Below are 20530 nucleotides of genomic sequence, written 5' to 3'. Positions count from 1 at the left end.
ACACACGCATCAGGACACGGTGGAAATTTGTCTTCTGTCATCGGCGCCGTACGGTTCAGTTGGTTTACCTGTTGGTGTGGGATGAATCGTTGACCTCTTCAGGGCCTCGTCCATGTGTTATGTAGATGTTATTATGGTCTGTCGCCTGCTTTTAGCAGGGTCTACTCGCACAGAACCGAGGTCGCTTTACGGTTAACGCCGCTCTCGTTCCTCAGTTGCAGACGGGACGCATTCAGTTCACCTTTCACTCGTAACACGTGCACAGACCCTTTAACTTTATACTCATGACAATCAAAAGTGGCATTGGAAGTTGGAGAACTGTTCAGCGTTGGTGGAGGTGGAGTTTTTATCCATCATCATTTTCCCTCAATTGAAAAAAAACTCAAAATGCTAATCAAATGACAATCACGTGTCCCCTTAAAAAAACACCAAACAAACCACCAAACAATGAAAGTACAGAGCGGATCGTCAGCATGCTCGCTGTCAAGAAGCCTCCCGCCGGTCTGCACCACGTTGCTCGCTCTAGTTCCGCGGCGTCGGCTGAAAATAAGCCATGTGCAGACGCACTTCAGTATTCATGAATAAGCAAACTGATGAAACGCACTCATGCTAATAGGCCGCCACGGGACAAACACCAGGAACAGTTCAAAGTCAAAGCCACATTTCCTCTACTCTTACATAACCAAGCACTCCGCCTCCCTTTCCCTTCGTTCCTGACCCGACGGGCTGCAGGGTTTCGTTCTCATTGCTTGGCCAAATGTTTCCTGTTGCGTAATATGATGCAGGTCTTTTAGCGGTGAAGTGGCCTGAAGACGTGGGGACGGATTCACCTTTAAAAAAAGCGTGTTGGTCTGCTTGGTTGGTTGTTTTTTTTTAACCTTTTTTCGCCACACGACTCCTCAAGTGCTTGTTGGGTACCCAGGAGACGGTTGTTATGGAGCAGTAGCCATGACAACGATGCAAAGCAACGAATGTGTGGAAACGGCTTCGACTGGATTCTGCTCGTTCGGCCTGTCAGATGGCTTTCAGGCTATTTTTTAAAATTTTTTTCAAGCTTCAGGGTTGACTTCAGAGGGTCCTCAGCTGGGGTTCGTTGGGAATGTTGAGTCGGTGTTGCAGGACGAAAATCTGCATTTGGCGCCAAGTTTACAGACGGCTTTTCCGCCGGTGTGCTCGTTCAGGGCAGGTTTTTTGGGGCTCGGCATCGCTTTGCTTCACACTCTCACAGTTCAGTGCGACCGGAATTGGGAGCATTCCAGTTGAATCGCAGTCCTCCGCTGAAGGCCACACAACGGTGGAGCAAGTCGGGGGTTCAAGTGCACAGAAGGGGTCCACGTGCAGAGCAGATTTCTGCCTCATGACGCAACATGCTCGGATAGTTGGTGAACAACATCGAGTGCATACGGTGAGTTGTTATGTGATGGAGTAGATCTAATAACGGTGTTTTGGTATTTCTTCACCAGAATTATATTCCTGCCATTATCAATAAGGTTTTCCCATTAAGGAAGATGTCATTTTACATGAAACATATTTTAACACTTAAACATAGAAGATTAAACAAAAAAGAAAGTTGGGGAGGGTGTGGGTATTTAGATTCGCCCCAGTCGTCACCGGTGAAGACCACATTTATAATTAGACATTTTGAAGTAAGGAGGCGGTGATGGGGGGGAAATAAATCAAAAGGATTGCTTTCCAATTGAACAACTGCGGTTATGTGCGAGCGCATTAGTGAGTGATGGATGGACAGAAAAAAGGTTGTTGACAAACTCCTTCATTAGAAAGCGGCGAGGAAAGAAATCCCTTATCTGTTCACTTTAGATGTGCTTCAGGCTAACAGAAGCACGAACGGTATCAGCCCTGGCAAAGGAAGCTCCCGTAACAGAATAAGCAGGAATTAAACATTTTGGACAGACATTTGTTTGAACACATAAATGAATTGTCCGCCATTCACATTGACTGTAAGTCAAAACTACAGAAAAGAAAGACAGCAATACATATCATAATCACTAGAACAAGACGTGTTTGATCATCAGGTCTTCTGGTAATTCAATAAAGAAATGGTGGATATGAAATGACTACATTGTAAAGGCCTGTTTTTGTGTAGCACTGTGTGGATGATGTACTTGACAAGTGAGAAGTACTGAGTGATTCCTCATTAATAATAATAATAATGATAATGCATTTAATTTATATAGCGCTTTTTATAATACTCAAAGACACTTCACATAATTAAAACATCCTAAAAGCTAAAAATAAATAAATAAGAATAGCTAAAATACAGGTAAAACAAATAAAACAAATAAATAGGGACTTTCTGAGTCGCTCGGACCCTGATAAGAAAACAAAAACAAACAATCACACATTAAAAGCAGTTCTGAACAGGTGGGTTTTGATTTGCGATTTGAATAAGGAAAGATCAGTGCAGTCTCGGATGAGTTTGGGGAGAGAGTTCCAGAGGGAGGGGGCAGATATGGAGAAGGCTCTGTCACCCCACGTCCGGTGCTTGGTCCTATGTGGGATGGACAGGAGATCATCAGAGGAGCGGAGTCGCTGGGATGGAGTGTGGTGGTGGAGCAGGTCGGTGAGGTAGGAGGGGGCCTGCTTATGGAGGGCTTTGTGAGTGAGGAGAAGGATTTTGTATTGGATCCGTTGTGGTACGGGGAGCCAGTGAAGGTTCTGGAGAACAGGGGTGATGTGATCACGGGAACGGGAGTGGGTGAGAAAGGTGAGCAGCAGAGTTTTGGATGTATTGGAGTCTGTTTAGGATTTTGGAAGATGTGCCATAAAGAATACTATTGCAATAGTCAATTCTGGAGGTGATGAAGGCGTGGATTAAAGTTTCAGCAGCAGATGAGGAGAGTGATGGGCGGAGACGGGCAATGTTTTTTTAGGTGGAAGAAGGAGGTTCTGGTGATTTGTTTGATGTGATGTTCAAATGAGAGGTTGCAGTCAAACATGACTCCGAGGTTGCGGATGTGAGGGGAGGGAGACAGAGTGGAGTTGTCGATGGTGAGGCAGAAGTTGTGACTGGTTTTGGTGAGAGATTTGGGGCCGATGATGATCATATCCGATTTATCACAGTTGAGTTTGAGAAAATTGGTTTGCATCCATGATTTAATGTCAGTGAGGCAGTTTGTCAGAGTGGAGTGAGGAGTAGTGGTAATGGATTTTGTGGAGATGTAGAGCTGGACATCATCAGCGTAGCAGTGGAAGAGGAGACCGTGATGACGTATGATGTTACCAAGAGGGAGCAGGTAGAGGATGAACAGAAGAGGACCAAGCACCGATCATTGAGAACTTTAGTGCAAAATCAACATAGCGGTTTAATGTGAAAGTATAGATATAGAGCTATAGACTATGTTTACATGCACACGCAAATACAGAGGAATCAGATTTCACCAAACTGGGGGGCTCCCAGTGATGAGCAGGATTCTCGGGGTGTCGGCACGCAGGAGTTGAATTACAATCCTCCACACTTCTGAAAACATGACTTTTCCCCAACATTTGGGTGGACCGTGACACGTTATTTTTTGTTTCTGCTTACCATTATGATGGAGAGAGAACCCTGCTCTGAGCTGTGAGCACTATTGCATTCTGGGTAACCGCTGGTGTTTTGAAAGGTTGCCAGTCGGAGTCCAGTTTGTTAAGGCACATTGAACTGAGTGATAACAAAGTGTGAACCCTTCAAATGATATCCCCTCAAATGATATCACATCAGGTAACGATAGCCTTTTCTCCACATTGGCAGCAAAGCGGCTGTAAATGTTTTGCTGCCAAAAGAAAAAAAAAGTTATGTTAAATTAAGATCCGACTATTCCTTTGGGCGACATCAGCTTCCACTGATCCTGAATTCCGAGGAAACCACCAGACAATTTGACCAAGTGTATGATTTTGAGGATTGCCTTGACTAAAAGTACACAGACCCCACCAGCAGACCCCAAAGTGAGGTATGCATATTCATAGACTGGCAGAAACAGATGTTTCAGGCATTAAAATGAAGCAAAGCAGGTACGTAGTCTCATCAATCAGCAAGCTCCTGCTTGGAAAGCTTTGATTGTGTCGCGCTCCGAGTGTGCGCCACTTCATTAGACACAATATGGTGTACTTGGAGTGAAAGTCACCACCATTAGGCGCTTCCTCTGAGAACGCAACCAATATGTATTATTTATATACTGTCCTTATTTAAATAAGGAGCGAGAGGAAGCGATCGTGTGTGTTGTCACTCACCCCCGCCCTTTTCCTGTCATAGATCAAACTCCCTCATATATAATCCTATAATTAATGTGGCGGGAGGGTGGGGGGGGTACCGAGGTGATCAATTCATGCTCCTGCGAGGCGTCTCTTGTGGGAATAATGTATTCAGCACTCAGCCAACCCTAATGAATCAGCTCTAATCCTCACAAATCACGTGGAGCTGTATTTCTATTTTTTAATGTCAAGGTGATTCTGAAGCTGGCTCAGATTTTAATTTTTAATTTCACTCTCCCACAATAGGAGAGCACAGTGTGTACCTTCTCACAGAATGACACACACACACAAACATGCATGCACAAAGTTCATTATGGAAACAATTATATTGATGTAAAAAGTTCAGTGTGTGAGGTGCGCTTGTTTATTTATGTGCTTTCATGCATTTTGTAGGAAATTCATTTCACATTTTAGTCAAGCATGCACAATTCTACATTGAAATACGCCCTAACAAACTGATGTATTATTAAGTAGTGTATAGTCATTAGGTATATCATTTTATCATTAACATTATAGTAACAAACACATAAATGCATCAAAACTCATAAATAACATAGCCTATCTTATTTTTTAATTTGTACATTCTGCAAAATGAATACTTTTACTGTTGGTACTATCAGTATATTTTGATGCTGATACTTTTGTACTTTGTATTAAGTAATATGCAGGACTTTTACTTGTAACAGAGTATTTATTAAAGTATCTATTACTTTTACTTTAATAAAAGATCTAAATACTTATTCTGCCACTGTGCTCTAGTAAGGAATGTAGTCATAAACACATTGGTTGTATTCAAATGGTTAAGCCCCCCCCACACACACACCTTTTCTTTCTGTTAAAGTTATCATAGATCTAACAAACGCACAGTATTCGCTACAGCTTATGTCTCAGTTTTCAGAGTAAACGGCAGGTTGAATCAATGTTGTTTTAGCATTCTGTACATTCATGGCTTTATTACAATTTCCCTTTTGTTAATTGAATTTTAAGCTGTTGCTCACCATGCTAATTCATTTCTTATGACCAGGATATGACGTTCTTAAGGGTTATGATCCTAAAAGGAAAGCATCGAGTAGCAGGAAATGGCCTCTCACAGAATATTGGAAAAGCAGTCGACATTGACTAAAAGGATAAAGAACAGCACGCTGGAAGGACCACGAGACATTATTGCCTCTTACTCTCTCTCGTAATAAGACATTGTATCGTCTATGTATTATATAACATATATGCATACGATATGATCAAACCAGTCTCCCGCCACAGAAATCTACTGTTTTGTCAAGGAGAGGAAAAAAAAGCAGTGCAACCATAACGTTTAACACGGTATCGTGGTTAACAACATTGTACAGACCAACAAATGCGAGTCCATTTTCACAGCTGAGTAGCACCAAAGAGCTCAAGAGAACGAGGAAAAGGTGTTTTTGACTGACCAACGAGGACCGGAGCTCAAAGCGGCGACAAGCCCATCAGCATGCTGCCCAGAATAGTCTAGCTCTGTGTTGTGACTATTTCCAGGCCAAATCCCACACAGAACGCTGTCAGCGCTCTGCAAATCTCTGTTTCGGTGACGGCAACGACATATTTCACCCTTCAATTTATTGAAGAAATAGTAGTTGAGTGGAAGTAGCACCTTGCCTCAGTGAAGATAAGATAAGTACTGTCCAAATACACACGGTTGAACCACAACTAGAATTTTAGCAATTCTTTTCAAATTGTATTTTTTATTTCATAAGAGGGAGGGCGCCCCTTGAACTTAGTTTCTATCCTTCAGAGCACCAACTGCAGTATTATTTCAGCCAAAATGTACTTAAAAAGTAAGTCTGGGCCATATTTTGATACTAGTGTAGGTGGGGAAACAAATACTTATATAGTTCCCACCTTCTTTGATAATCACTTGGCTTTCAAGCTTGCATTTTCTATCAATCAAAATGAATTGCTATTTGAGTTTTTTTCTGACCTTTTAAACGATTATTAAATTTAAAATTGTAAATTGCAGCCCTAGTTCTGATTTCTTGACTTTCAGTAGAATCCCATTGAGATGTTCACATGTTTTTTTAGCACAGTTTAATTGCCAGCAAACTGAAGGACTCCGAAGGATTTTACTGACATTTTGAGCAAAAGCACAAGTTAGATTTTTCTGTATATGCTGATTGAAATTAGTGTGAAAACATCTGTTATGAACTGTAGAAGGTACTGGACTATGGTCGGATCCAGCTACTCCCTAGACTTTTGGCTAGTTGCCAGTTATCAAATCACTGGCCAATAACACTGACCAAGAAATTGTCTGGCACAGAACCTTCCAGAAAATCACTTAAAACATGTCTAACTTTCCCTTGAACGGTCCATCCATCTTTACCCGATCAATATTAACACAAATTGAATGAAACCGCACTAGCACACGCACACAGTAAGGTCCTAAGGATTCGCGATTCAAGACAACACCGACTCAAAGGGCTCGTTGGAACTATTGTAAGAGGACCTCGGGAGTTTCCTTGGTTAACTCCTTTCTATGGACTTCAGAGACCCTTGTGGCTTTTCAATCAACATTGAAGTGCTATTTAAAAAGAACACATTTCAAGCTCAACTCAAAGTGTGCATGTGTGTGTTCAGTGTGTGATGCTATTCTGGCAACTCCTTTATCGCGGCGCAACACTGGCTATGCTGACACTGGAGAGTGAGGGATGAACTGGGGGGGGGGGGGGGACATACTGTACTCAGCAAGGCAATGAACTGCATGACTGCACATTACAGAAGAAAGATTTTTCTGATGCTCAAGACACTGTTTCCGTCCTCTGTCCTTTTCATGTCTTCACTTCCTTCAATCCACTTCCCTCTGTACACACACTCACAGTCCTTGTTGTTGTTGTTGTTGCTGCTGTTGTGTCTCTCCTTTCTCTCCCGTTCCATCCTTTGCCTTGTCCTTGTTGTCAACTGCGATGACAAATGTCGGCGCTGCCCCGTCATCACAATAATCAAACTCTCGTCTCTGATACAATGAAGGCGATGAAGAGAGAGGATGAAGCACGCCAAAAGCTGGCACGATGTGTGAAACTCATTCACTCTCCAGCTTCTGGTTATCTGGCGCAAGCACTTTCCCTCCCACACATACAAACGAGCGGGACGGCATCTAGCAAACAGCAGCAGAACTCCCTCATCGTCGTCAAAACGTGGAGATACACAGTGACTATTCATCAAGCTGTCAGCCCCTACTTTACTTAACAATATCGAAGGCTCAACGAATCGCTGTAGTATCACACAGTGCTCCTAGAATACTAAATGCGCTTTCACACTGTGTCCTTTTAATGCGGAGAGATAACACTCGGGCTTAAGAAGAAGTTTTAAAACCCAGTAAGTATTTATTGGCAGAGTGCGACATGCCGTGATAGGATTCCCAACCTATTGTTTGGATTACACCAAGTCTTAGCAAGGATTGAATGGTTCATAAGGGCATTACATGCTGCACACAAAATAAGTGGTTATATTGAATCCAAGCTGAAGCCCCGAATGAGAGCCAAGTATCTTTGGGTACCTTGAAGAAAAACATATCCCAGATATATTCTTTGGGGATGAGCTCGGCACACGCTGTAACTTTAAAGATGCTCAAAGGTGAATGGTGACAGTAGGGGGGGGGGAGTGAAAGGTGAAAGGTGTCGTCTGTGGTGTTGAACAGCCAAATAATTGTCCCCTGACTGCAGTTCACCTCAGCTCATTGAGCGGTTGAGCGTCATTCAGACCATTGTTTTGGTTTTACAGCATGCCGCTTTATTGTTTCAAGGCAAAAAGCTCTCATAAATGGACTAATCGCTGCCTTCAGGCCGGCGGAAATTAATAAGCTGCACAACCCAGTAGAGCATTTCGAAGCTTAAGAAGGGCAATGTTCCGTGACACCATCACTTCCGGGGAGCACTGGTTTGGGCCAGGGAGGAAACGACCCTATGTGCAAAACATTTCTCAATACACGCCACGGACTACAAAGAAACAGAAATATCATTCACCGTTGCAATGTTATCTGTAAAACGCTCTCTGCCAACAAACAATGAGAGCGACAACGCACGGTGGACAATCAATATGTTGCGTTACTTTGTTTAACAGAGTTAACAGACTGCCTTTGAATTTACTTTGCGATTACCATGATTGTATGTAATAGAGGCCCATACAATACAACTGTGCTTGCTAATAAAATGAGCATGGATGGAATATCGTGATACAAGTCCCCCTTCAGATTTTTCACGGCAGCAGCGAGTGATTTCCACTGGGAACCTGTGTACAAAGAGAGGTTAGGGCAATGTTAATGCTCCCTCCAGAGAGGGAGAGGGAAGACAAGTGAGACGGGGCCAAGCTTTAAAGTGAACAAGTCAAACTCACCTTGGTTGGCTGCCTTCATTTTTGCTGAGAGTTTTGACAGTGAGACCAAGAGGGAAAGACGGAGGAGAGAGCCCCCTGTGGGTCTGTAGCTATCCAAACCGTAAGCCGGACTTCCCGACGACAGGCAGAGAGACCGGTCTCACATTAGGAAGGAGGGGCAAGACATGGACTGTTATATGGGAAGTGAAGGATGAAGAAAATGGGCCTGTCTCATGAGTTTGATGTGCGAACGGGTAACGCGAGGCGAACAATGTCAGAGCGATATCACAGAGGTCGGGCCAGAGCACAGCATGAGGGAACAAGAACCCAGGGAGGGTGGGAGAGGGAGGAGAAACATAAGGGGGCTGAGCAGGAACGATAGAGTTTTGAAAGAGAAGCTAGGGGTTATGAAAAGATAAAAACAAGGAAGGAAATAGATGGAGAACAAGTGGGAACGAAAGGGAGCCACAGAGGGTGACAAATCCAGGATTAGCTGGTCTTATTGCCAGATGCAGGGTTTGAGCCATTCTCCACCAAACCACTGTAACATGAGTGGAGAGGAGGAGACCAGGGCTTGGTCTGGGAAGGCTCAATGTGTGTATACATGGGTTAGGTGTGTTGTTTTATTGTGTTGTTTGCATTTGATTTGTAGCCCATCGCTTTTTTGGCATTCAAATCACTTGACCGCCATATGACTTTCATTTTAAGTTATCCGTGGACTTTGAAACCTTCACATGTTATTATATCAAATCCACTACAACTCAACACAACTCACTGGTGAACAACAGTTGAGCATTTAGCAGCTAAAGAGTCACACATTTCCCTTTGCAGCTGGCGGAGACCAAAACAATGCCAGTAGCAAATATTAGACATCAACCCATGAATGCTAATTTTGTTTTGTATATTCTGGAGTTGTGGATACAGGTTTGCGAACACTTTATGAGGGGATATCAGTTTTGTGTTTCTAGCTTGTTTCGCTACCTCCAAGTGGCCAGTACAAAAGCAAATGAATGCTGGATTTTGAGAATTGAAAGGCTTTCTAATACTTTTGTATTAAGTAGGAATACTTTGCTACTTGCCGTACTAAGTTGCACCTCTAGTGTCTCGTCTTACACCTCAGATGGCAGCCGTCACTTCCGAGTGAAAGCTTGACCATTTGTGTTTGAATCGACAAAGAACTGGTGGCACATAACGATAAGGTAATATTATAATTTGATGAGCTCTGTTTAGATAATTAAGCAGTTAGGAGAACAAAGATCCCAATCAAAATCAGCAGCCCAAATTGTGCTTATTACGGATCCATTGATTTAATTTTTCCTCTCGTCAGTTAAATAGGTCCTTCATTAACAATATTTCGGTGCAGGGACAGTTTCTTTGACAGAGGGGAAAAGTGTGTGTTCATGCTCCAGTGCTTTGTTCGAACCCAAGGCCAGCGAGAGGAAATTACTGTCTTTTATTTCATTTTATTTCTAGACTTTTGGTTTCAGTAACCCCTATGGAGCTCCTACAGTAGTTTGTGTCCTCCCTCTCTCTTTGAAACACTCAAGGTTTCCTCTTAATTTGCCTTTGCCTGAGCCTTCATTTCCTTCCCCCAAAGCTTGAAGAGGCACCATGCTGAAATAATGAACTCTCATTAAGCCAGCACTAATTATACTGTGTACTGTTGAGACATGCATGGGTAATGTGTAGGTGTTTGTGTGTCGTAAAAGCTTTTTGATGGAGTTCGCTGGCAGTTTCCCCGTTTACCTCTCGATAGTGAAGTAGAAGCCATGAAGGGAGAAAATGAACAGCAACTGGAAGCCAAGTGCAGGCAGTTTCTTTTCTTTTTGTTTCTGTAAAGTGTTTAAGGTCAGCTGCCTCTGCCTTGGTTCATTAGAGTTTAGGATTGTTTTGAAATGACAAATAACATGGGTGGGTTCATTAAAAAAACTAATTTATTTGCATGCTTTAGACCCTAACTCCATCAGGACTAATTACACTGAGTAAATTACACTGAGTAAATTACACTGAGTTAATTACACTGAGTTAATTGCAGAGATCTTGCAACGTAGCAACATTGCTAAAAAGCAATCAGCGTGCACAAGAAAGATGTCCGGGTTTTAAATAAAGAAAATATACCCTCAAAAAATTCTTAAAGCCATTCTTCTTTTAAGTCATTTTCAAAACAAAATGACAAAATGATTTGGTTCTCGCTTTTTAATTTTTTTATTTATTTTTGGTATGGCCAACTGTCAACATCAAATTGGGATTAATTATTGTAATTTAGACCATTTGTAAGGTAACTATGAAGATGGAGCCAGCAGCTGGTTAGCTTAGCTTAGCATGCAGAGTGGAAAGAGCTAGCCTCCTGTCTCTTTTTGTCCAAAATCCACATACCTAAAGCTCACTAATTACAACGTCACATCCCATTGTATTCAATCTGTATACAAACCAATGTGTTAAACTGATGTGCTCTAGTTTCACAGGGGGTTGTGTGTGGGACTATTTGTTGGGACAGCCACTTTCTGGACTCTCCGCGAGTTGCCTGGCAACCTCACTGTGACGACAATACTCCAGGAACTGACAAGGTGTCGCAAACATCTGCCACACTGGCTCCTGACCTCCAGATGTGATGCTCCTCGTATTGCTCTTTGTGGTTTAGTGCGCTTGGTTGTGGCACATCAGATGTGTGGGAACAGGGCAGACATCCACAATGCCACGGCATCACTGTCATTTCTCATGGATCCGTCAACACCAGCCAGTCAACTGTTATTACCCCGTGGGTTGTTGATATTTCTGGAGTTCAAACCTCATTCTCTGTTGGAAATAAAAAGAGTTATCAAATTGAATAAATACAACTTTACAGCAGTTATTTTTTAACACCAGGCCAAACAAATAAACAGTTGAGTGGGAAAGCCATGCTACAGTAACAGTAGCATTTGCTGGTGTCATTGTTTTCATATGGTTTTACTTTCAATAGAGACTGCAAGTCAACTGTTCCAATGTGTCCCTTTCCTGTTGTACAAAGCATACTTTGGATATGATAATAACATCATATGGTAAAACGTGAATATGTGTGACATTATCATCAGGACCCGAGTTTCAGGACCCATTTATTTTCCCAAAAATGGGTCCTGATTACCCATATGTATTCAAAGCAAGTGCTCGTCAGGCTGTTTGATTGACAGATAGCTTAGAGCCGTCTGACGCTTTGGCTGCTGATGAATATTAATGGCCATTTTTGTCAACAACCCAGCCTTGTGTGTAGGCATTTGCGATTATTCCTTTTTTGTTCACGTTAACTTTATTTAACAGAGGACAGCGTGGAAATTGCGGTAATGTGGCAAGCGTGTTTATTCTTAGCCTGTAAATGTGTGGCATGTGTGTATGGATCTTCCTCTTAACTGCCTCCATGCTCATCAGCTAACACACAAACACACACACACACACACACACACTTTTGGAAATATGACTTAAGACATTTTTGTGTTAACTTTCAGCATTGATTTCCTCAGCTCCCAACTGAGGCTTGTCATTTTATATTTTTGTTAAAGGGACAAAAGGAAATGGGCCATTTTTTCAGAAGACCTTTCAACCAACACCGCATAATAGAGTATCTGCATGGTGACTTTGGGCCCTATAAGTTTTCAGAATTTCTGTTGTGCTCCTCCAACTGGTTGGAAGCTTGCAGGGCTTCACCCGGAGAACCCGGAGAACCCGGAGAAACCCCCCCCCCCCCCCCCCCCCCCCCCGCTGCCACGGTGAGAACATGCAAACTCCCACAAAAAAGGGCCGTCCAACGCGGGAATCGAACCCTTTTGCTGTGAGGTAGCAGTTCTATACCCACTATACCACCGTTCAGCCCTAATCTCCAACAGCACATTCTATTTCATAGCCGTTTCATGTATTTTGTATGTAATGTAAAATTATAAACTACTTGGTATGTAGCTTTCAAATGAATGCAGTGGAGTAAAGAGTTTAATAATTGCCTCTGAATTGTAGCAAATTGGAACAATAAATTAGCGTAAAATAATAATCAAGTATAGTACAATTTGACTTAAGTACTCCAGCTCATTTACTTAGCTACAACGCTCAGAAAGGCAGGTGACAGCTCAATGACCTACAATCCTCAATGAACCCTTGTTATTCTAATCAGCTGGCTTGCTTTGACCCACATCTGTGTAATCTAGTTTGGATGTGGTTCAAGGTGTGTAGGCTGGACTGCAGTCATCCTTGAGCTCACGCTTAACTATCTGTGTTTTGTCAGCTTTTTATCATCTGAGTTATGCGGATGTTCTTCCAAATATGACCCTGGGAGACTTGTCATCTTCTGGTTTAACAGATGGCTGTTGATATTGCAGAGGGGGAGAAAGGGAAAGATAAGCTCTCATGATCGCACACGGTAAAACTCTTTATTTTTAACCTTTTAATGTGTTTGAACTTTTTATCGCTCTTTCTCAGACTCCGTTTTATTGCTTTGGTTGTTGAGCATCCCTGGCAGACCTTCAGTATTAATATAAAAGGATCGAGACGAGGGAGAGTAAAAACAGACGGAGTAAGTGAAGAGGTCGAGGGTACAATGAGAACAAAAACAGTGGAGGTAGGAGAGAAGATTAGGTTATGGATTATGGAGCATTAATGCTGGAGGTATGAGTCTTCACAATGAGGATGCTTTTTCAACATAAAAGTTTGAATTTTAACTTTGGTTCAAGTTCCTAATGATAACAAATGTGTGAGTTGTTTATACAAAGATGGACTTTTGCCGTTTTCAGAAGCACCAAAACAACCTAGGACCGGATTTTTGGAACGTCTCAATCCCAGTGTTTGTACTGAAAATCAAACCAGGACTAAAAATACTCATATTTCAGAGTTGGAGTTACTTATGAAGCCCCTGACACTTTACTCTCAAGTATAAAACACATCTACAGTGGCATTTTTATGATTTGGTTGTTTTTTTTACATTTCATATCACGCATACAGCGCTCCTGTAACTTTCATCAGCAAAAACATCTAATATTACAAGGATTATGGTAATGACACATGCCCCATCTCTGGTCATCCCTCATAGTTTTAAAACAGTGCATTTTAACCTGATGAGGGTGCTAAAGGTCAGGGAATCGGCAACGTCGATAGCGTCCACCGGGTGGGGACCATGACTAGGTGATCGACATGTCAATGCAATTCAATTTAGGACTGGATTCCTGATCTGAGACGCTTGACAAATACACGCCCACATCTTTGTTTTGTGTGTGTGGGGGTTTATGTCCACATGAGTACAGGTGTGTTGGTTCACATATGCGTCCTTGTATGTAAAACAAATGGCCAGCCTATGTTTGTTTTTCCAGCTCAGCATCACAGTAGCAATGAGCCTTTTAGATTCTGCGTGAACGCCGCATTTAGCTGGAGGTCACTTTTATCTGTATGTGTAACGGTTTATGTTGCCATAAGTCAAATCAAACCTGCCTATAATAAACAGGATAAAAAATAAATGAATTGAAGATGACACAAAAGCTACGGCGAGGTTTGATCTCTTGGGTCTCTTGTCTCCTCACAACCATTGTGTCCTGTAATTCTTTAGTGTTCACATGAAACCTTCACATGGCTACAGCTGCTCATCACAGACAGCAGACTGAGACGCTCTGCCGGATGGTGTTGTGGACTCACAGTTATAGAAACACCCAGCCTACACACACTGCTGCTAACATCTTTCCTCTGGTGTAAAGGACCCGAGTAACACTTGTGTGTCACTGTAGCACTCCATAATTGACCCCTGTTAGTCCCGCTTCCATCAGACATTAACACAGATATCTCAGTTGTGACTCTCGCATCAAAATAACCCCCAAACAACCTTGCACATTGCAACAAACCTCCAGACATTTCTGGTAACTTTTATAGCAGCCCTGAAATATGGATTTTTTTTTTCTCAACTTCTTTTTCCAAGTGTTACTATCAGGAACAGGTGGTGGAGAAGAGGACACTGAAGCAATTATTTATTGGATAACCCAGACCACCCTCTCCATTGGATTGTATATATTGTGCATTTTTTTATACTTAATATTAATATTTTGTGTTTACTCTTTAACCTTGCTTGCTGCTGCTACAACCACATTTCCCCCTGGGGATGAATAAAGTATCTATCTATCTATCTTAGCACAGTGAACTCCAGGAAATATCCGTTGCACAACGTGCTGGCTGATGGAATGCTGTGTGGGAGGATTTATGGCACACTATGGGGTCGGCAAAGCCTTAGCCTCCTGGCCCCCAATGGTGTAGAGACTGCAACATTGGTGGCTTGAAGTTTGGTCTGACCCATGGTCATGGCCTTGTAGTTGGTTGGTGGAAGGGAATTCCATTGCCAAAACACTTCAGAGCAGTTCATCATTTTATGAGAAAGGATTTTTGTTCCGATGACGACAAATATTACATTTTTCTTTACCAAGGGATCCACCTGATTTTCATGCTGGCACGTATTTGGCCAACACGGCGGCTCGGGTAAAATGTGTTTGTCCACGTCCTCTAGAGGCGTTTTCCGATCTGCCGGCACGACGACAGACATTGTCGGTACCTTTCAAAATAAATCTTGTTTTATGATCTGAATGTGATGTTATGGTTTGGTCAAGTTAAGGCACAAAAGCTACTCATGGTTTGGATTCAAATTACTCGAATTACCGTCACGGTTCCAATAACAAACACTTGGTGAAGGTTCGATGACGAGCGTGGTCCCGATGAGAGGAGCCAGCGTTGACGGTCTGCTGGCAAAAAGGAAACAAACAGAGGTTTCCTGTGTTGAAGTCCAATATTTTGCCCAATTGTTATTCCTGCGGCTGCTTGAGGGCTTTGGCACTCGACTGCAAATATGTCATTTTGGGGCACTTGCAGAAACAATTCATTCTGTCTTCTCCTTGGGAAGACAGTCTCCTGTTTTATCAAAAGTCAACTTTTTTTGTTGGAGAGTTCTTCATGCTGTTGACCTTGGCTGCTTCAGCTGAGTGATGGCGATTTTGAAGCAGGTCTGATGTCCGTCTGAAAGCAACCGTAGGCTTATAGGCTTCTAGAGACATTGAGCAAAGGTTATGCATTGCGACTCTTGAGTTTAGGAGGCATTGATAGAGCCATCTTTCTTACATTGCAGTGAGCTGCTCAGTAATGAGGGAGTATCTCTGATTGCTACTGTAATTAATGTTATAATCTGTAACCTTCTCTCAACAGCCATCATAAAAGACTTCTCCTGAGTTTCTATTGGCATAAACGTTTCTGCGGAACAATTGTTTGTTCCCAGAGGCTGCCCTTGGGCTGTTACTCTTTCCAGGGTTATACTGCAGTAATCAATCAGCAAATGCTTCTTAGAAAATGTTAAGTGCTTCCCATTTGTAAGGTAAACTAACTATAATTCACAATACCCCATGCAATATGGATGAAATGTATTAAGAATGAGGGAAAGTACTTTGTCGGTGATTGGGCTGATTGTTCAAGGCTTCAAACCCATCAACACAGCCTCTGGATCTACAGTTTAACTGCAAGGGAACTGGATGGAAACCAAGAGTAACTTGTTGTGCAGGTGATGCATCATTAAGCAGTGACCAAATAAATGTGGCTTTATTTGCTCTTGTGATTACCTTATATTCAAACGCACTCTGTGCTGAGCCACATGCCCAAAGGGTCACTCCAGCCTTTGATTTGTTACTCAGTTTTAATATAGTCCCTTCAACCTCGCCGGCAGTTATTCAATTCAGTTTGATGGAATGCAATCGTGCTACGTGCGTGTGTGACTGCCTCACACCGTACCCTCCTACTATATTCAGGCACTTTCTTTTATGAGGTCACTTGCTCCCTTTCATGCTGAGGTCTTCATTTTGTCTAGACCTGCCAACCTGCCCACTGAGGTTAGTTGTTTGAGAGGAGATGCCACCTTAATTTAGGCTTTTCCAACTGCGAGTGAAAAGCAATCATAACTTCAATTTCTCTGCTGTTCAGTCTGGGCCAACAGATCAGGCGTCCTCTGCCCCCGACTCCTTTCCTGTTTCTCTCCAGACCCCAAAAGGTTTTCATCTGGGATTTTGATGCAGTTGTCTGACCAACCTTCACTTTTGGCGAGAGTGAGCTATAAACTGTGATTCCTTTCACATTCATGTTTCTTGTGGGAACAGGTTCTTCACTTGGAGACAAAAAGAAAGACTTGTATTGGGCGAAGGGCGAACTGGGTCGCCAGACTATCGAGGTTTTAATCTCCTGCTCATTTCATGGCCCATAAATATACACGCATATCCCAGAGTAATGGACTATTGGTCAGCTTGTTAACACTCAACTCAAAGAGAAAATGCTCAACCATTTTACCATAGTTTCTGTTCCCAAGATGTGCATACAGTATCCTCAGCTCTGGTCTCATTCTTGGCTCCAGGGAGGGACAAAGGTGAACCCAATGCGACCTAAACTCTTTCAAAAGAAAAGCCGGGGGCGACTCCTCTGGTTGCCAAACAGAATCTGTTTGTATAGAAGTCTTTGAGAAAATGAACCTACTTCTAACTTGATTTATTACCCTCAGAAAACATTGCAAAGATGAGTTAATGTTTTTAAGTCTCCTGCAAGACAGCATGATGTAAACTTAGTAAATGATGGTCTAGGGTATGCTTTAGGGCGGGGCTACCTTGTTCATGAAAGTAAATTGTAACATTTTGGTTGGCTAGAAATGTCTTCATTCAGTGTTCGGTTGTACTGAGCTCCACCTGCTTGTGTCATCTCCAGTTGCCAAAAACCAAGATGGCGACTGACAAAATGCCAAATTGCCTCAAAACAGCAGTCCACAGACCAATGGTTGACATCACTGTGACTACATCCACTTCTTATATAGATTAAAAAAACACATTGTTTAATCAATTCTTTACACATGTGCTCTTGTGTTCTTCATTGTGTGTATATATAACTAGAAAAAAAAAAGCAACATCCAAATTCTTAAGATGGCAAGTATCACTCTAACTAGAACCGGATTCTGATGAGAGCTCCCCTGAGATCTTCATCGTGTGCCCAACAGAGACCTCCGAGCATGCGACTGAATTGCAAATCTCTGGTCTAATCCTCCTAGGAACACTGGAGCGTATGCACCCTGAGCCTCTGCATGCAGAGATTCTGCCATCCGGTTCTGCTTTATCCGAACAGGCAGATATCGGATGACAGTCAGGATGGAGCAAACTTCTAACGCGTCAAGGGATCATAATCCTCATCAAGGCACAGCCGCAGCAATCAACCCCAGCAAGCAATCGACGAACAGCCATGCGCGTCGGATTTCACAACAGGATCACGAGACACGTTTAAAATGCAGAGACAAACATGTTTCGCGCTTGCACCAGTTTACACCCGTCTCTCTGTGAAGCACGGGGACGTTGATATTCCTACCGGGTCCTGACGGAGGCTTTGCGCTCATTAATCTCGCATGCCAATTGTATCGCATCCCGTGTAATGATAGATGGCAAAGTTAGATCTGCTCTCTAGCCGGTCAAATCGATTAAAAAATAATAAGGCAGCAGCTGCTTCAACTGTTGACCGTCAAGTTGGTGTCATTTTGAAAAGATCCCTGCGACCAATTATTTTCCACATGAAAAGATATCAGAGATATTGGAAAGCTAGTGTGTGTGTGTGTGTGTGTGTGTGTGTGCGTGTGTGTGTGCACTCTGCTTAACTGCTTGGGTGCTACGGTGTTGGTAAACGATGCAACTCCCTGAAACAAAGGTATTTATCAAAACAAAAGGTGTGTGTGTGTCTTCATTGCCATAGAAGTTATTAAAGGCCAACTGTTGTCGCATAAAGCAAACCATAATACAGCCATATGCTTTCCAAACTCTATTTCCTTTTAAAAGTAAAAAAAAAAGAGTGTCCCCCCCTTGGCAGTCATTGAAAGCATCATTATTGAATATTGTTCTGATGCCTCTGTAATGTTTTCAATACGTGTCTTTATCACTTTTCTTTTCCTGTTTCCTTGCTTTCTACAGTTTTGTAATCAGGTTTTATTTTGTCTTTCAGAATAAAGTCATGAGCATTGATGCTGTGAAGGTCAAACTGCAGGTAAGAACAATATGTCTCTTTTTGTCCTCATTTAAAGGTTTAAGAGTCGGCTTTAATCCCGTCAAAGTTATGATATATCTGCGTTCTTTTTTAAAAACAAATCGCCAGCGACTGTTTCCCAAGGCACACTTACCTCCATACATCTCACTGCCCGCCTTGGGAGAGCAAAGGCGCTCAAACAATGACTTAATGAGGCCTGAGTTAATCTCCATCAGTCAATTAGCCCGCCGCTCCGCCTGACTGAAGACACGAGAGGGAATAACAGACTTTCCATCAGATTATCGGGCCTGGAAGTTATCAGCAAGAGACAGACAGAGAGATGTCGGTGAATCCTCGTCGTTCAAAAAAACAGCATTAGATACCAATATCTGATGAGTTTTTCACATCATTTCATCCATCAGTCATATCTGTCCAAGGTGATATTTCAGGTGATTTCCCAGGAATGGGTTTAATGAAAGTTGCAGGCATATAAAATAAATTATATTAGAACATTACCGCAGAGTCCTGCACAGGTTTTGCAAACCCGCAACCACCCGCAGAATAAGTTCTAAATACTACACTGCCACATTGTCACGTTTTTATTAACGTGTTAAACAGCTGTAAGATGCTCAAAATGAGGGATTATGTGACGCGATAAATTAATTAGCATCAGCACTGCAGCATCTGCATTTTTAAGATGACTTTCTTTTGTAAAAATGTCCTCTTTACCATTTGCTGGCCATTCTTTTTTTTGCCTTTTTTGTTCTTGCCTTTGTTTTAGGACGCATTCTCTTCAGATGATTTAATTACCCCCTTAAGTTGTATTTAACTGTCATTCTCCAGCTTAAATGTTTCTCATATTAGAACAAATTACCTGCACTTAGTATAAAATGTGACAAAGAGCATGTGAGAAAGGGGAAGGGAGAGAATCAATCAGGAAAACAATGAGAGAGTGTACCAAAGCTCAAAAAGCATATGATAAAGGAATATAACGGTGGGGTCAGATAACAAGGCCCTTTAAACATCCATTATCTTGTCTAAAAACACAACACCCTCCAAGTTAAAGGGACTCAAATTCCTGCTCCATTCCTCGTTATTCCTCGTTATTGAGAGGGAATTGGTCCGAAAATGCAAAAGTAAGTTTCGTCGTCATGAAGTTTTTTTTAGATTTATTTATGAGTTTTTGGGTAGTTGCCTGAAATAAGGTCTCTGGTTCAGACGAGCTCAAAAGAGATTTTAACATTTTGTTCTATGATATAAAACACGCCAGTAAATACCCCTCTCAAGAACCTAACGTCCCCTACTCAACAAACATACATATTTGAACCCTAACCATTAATTTAGACGTGCAATACTGACGCCAGAGGGGCACGTAGAGCGTCATAGTCTGAAGCGCAGAGCCACTGACTGGAAGCTGCTGCTGTGTTTGACGAGTTGTAAATCAGATGAAAGCTGGTTCACAGGGACGTGCTCAGTTTAATGGGAACTGATGTCAATGATAATGATGAAGACGTCCTCCTCTTCTTCCTTTTCAGATCTGGGACACTGCTGGACAGGAGCGTTTCCGGAGTGTCACACACGCTTACTACCGCGATGCTAACGGTAGGATTCCTCCGTGACGGCTACCGTGAGCCTGTTTAATTGTGACTGACATTCTCCCCTCCACCCTCTATGTCCTCCTGACAGCCAATCTGCTCCGACTAATGTCCCATAGCCCTTGTTTACTTCAAACGCCTGATTGACATCGACTGTGTGTGTGTGTGTGTGTGTGTGTGTGTGTGTGTGTGTGTGTGTGTGTGTGTGTGTGTGTGTGTGTGTGTGTGTGTGTGTGTGTGTGTGTGTGTGTGTGTGTGTGTGTGTGTGTGTGTGTGTGTGTGTGTGTGTGTGTGTGTTTCCTTAAGCGAGGAAGGCTAACCACTGGGTGGGA

General features: G+C 42.5%; 1 protein-coding gene across 1 annotated transcript in view; it reads left to right on the top strand.

Moving 5' to 3' along the window:
• The window catches only part of LOC117748615 (ras-related protein Rab-26), a 64954-nt gene that overhangs the window by 8265 nt on the left and 36159 nt on the right, over window positions 1-20530 (top strand). The window contains exons 3-4 of the mRNA XM_034558545.1: window positions 18583-18624; window positions 20139-20205. Of these exons, the coding sequence (XP_034414436.1) occupies window positions 18583-18624; window positions 20139-20205 (109 nt within the window). The remainder of the gene's footprint in view (window positions 1-18582; window positions 18625-20138; window positions 20206-20530) is intronic.

The sequence above is a fragment of the Cyclopterus lumpus genome, chromosome 19, assembly GCF_009769545.1.
Source record: "Cyclopterus lumpus isolate fCycLum1 chromosome 19, fCycLum1.pri, whole genome shotgun sequence".
Taxonomy (NCBI): domain Eukaryota; kingdom Metazoa; phylum Chordata; class Actinopteri; order Perciformes; family Cyclopteridae; genus Cyclopterus; species Cyclopterus lumpus.
Note: the sequence above shows the minus strand (reverse complement) of the source record. Positions and strands in the feature narration are given on the sequence as shown.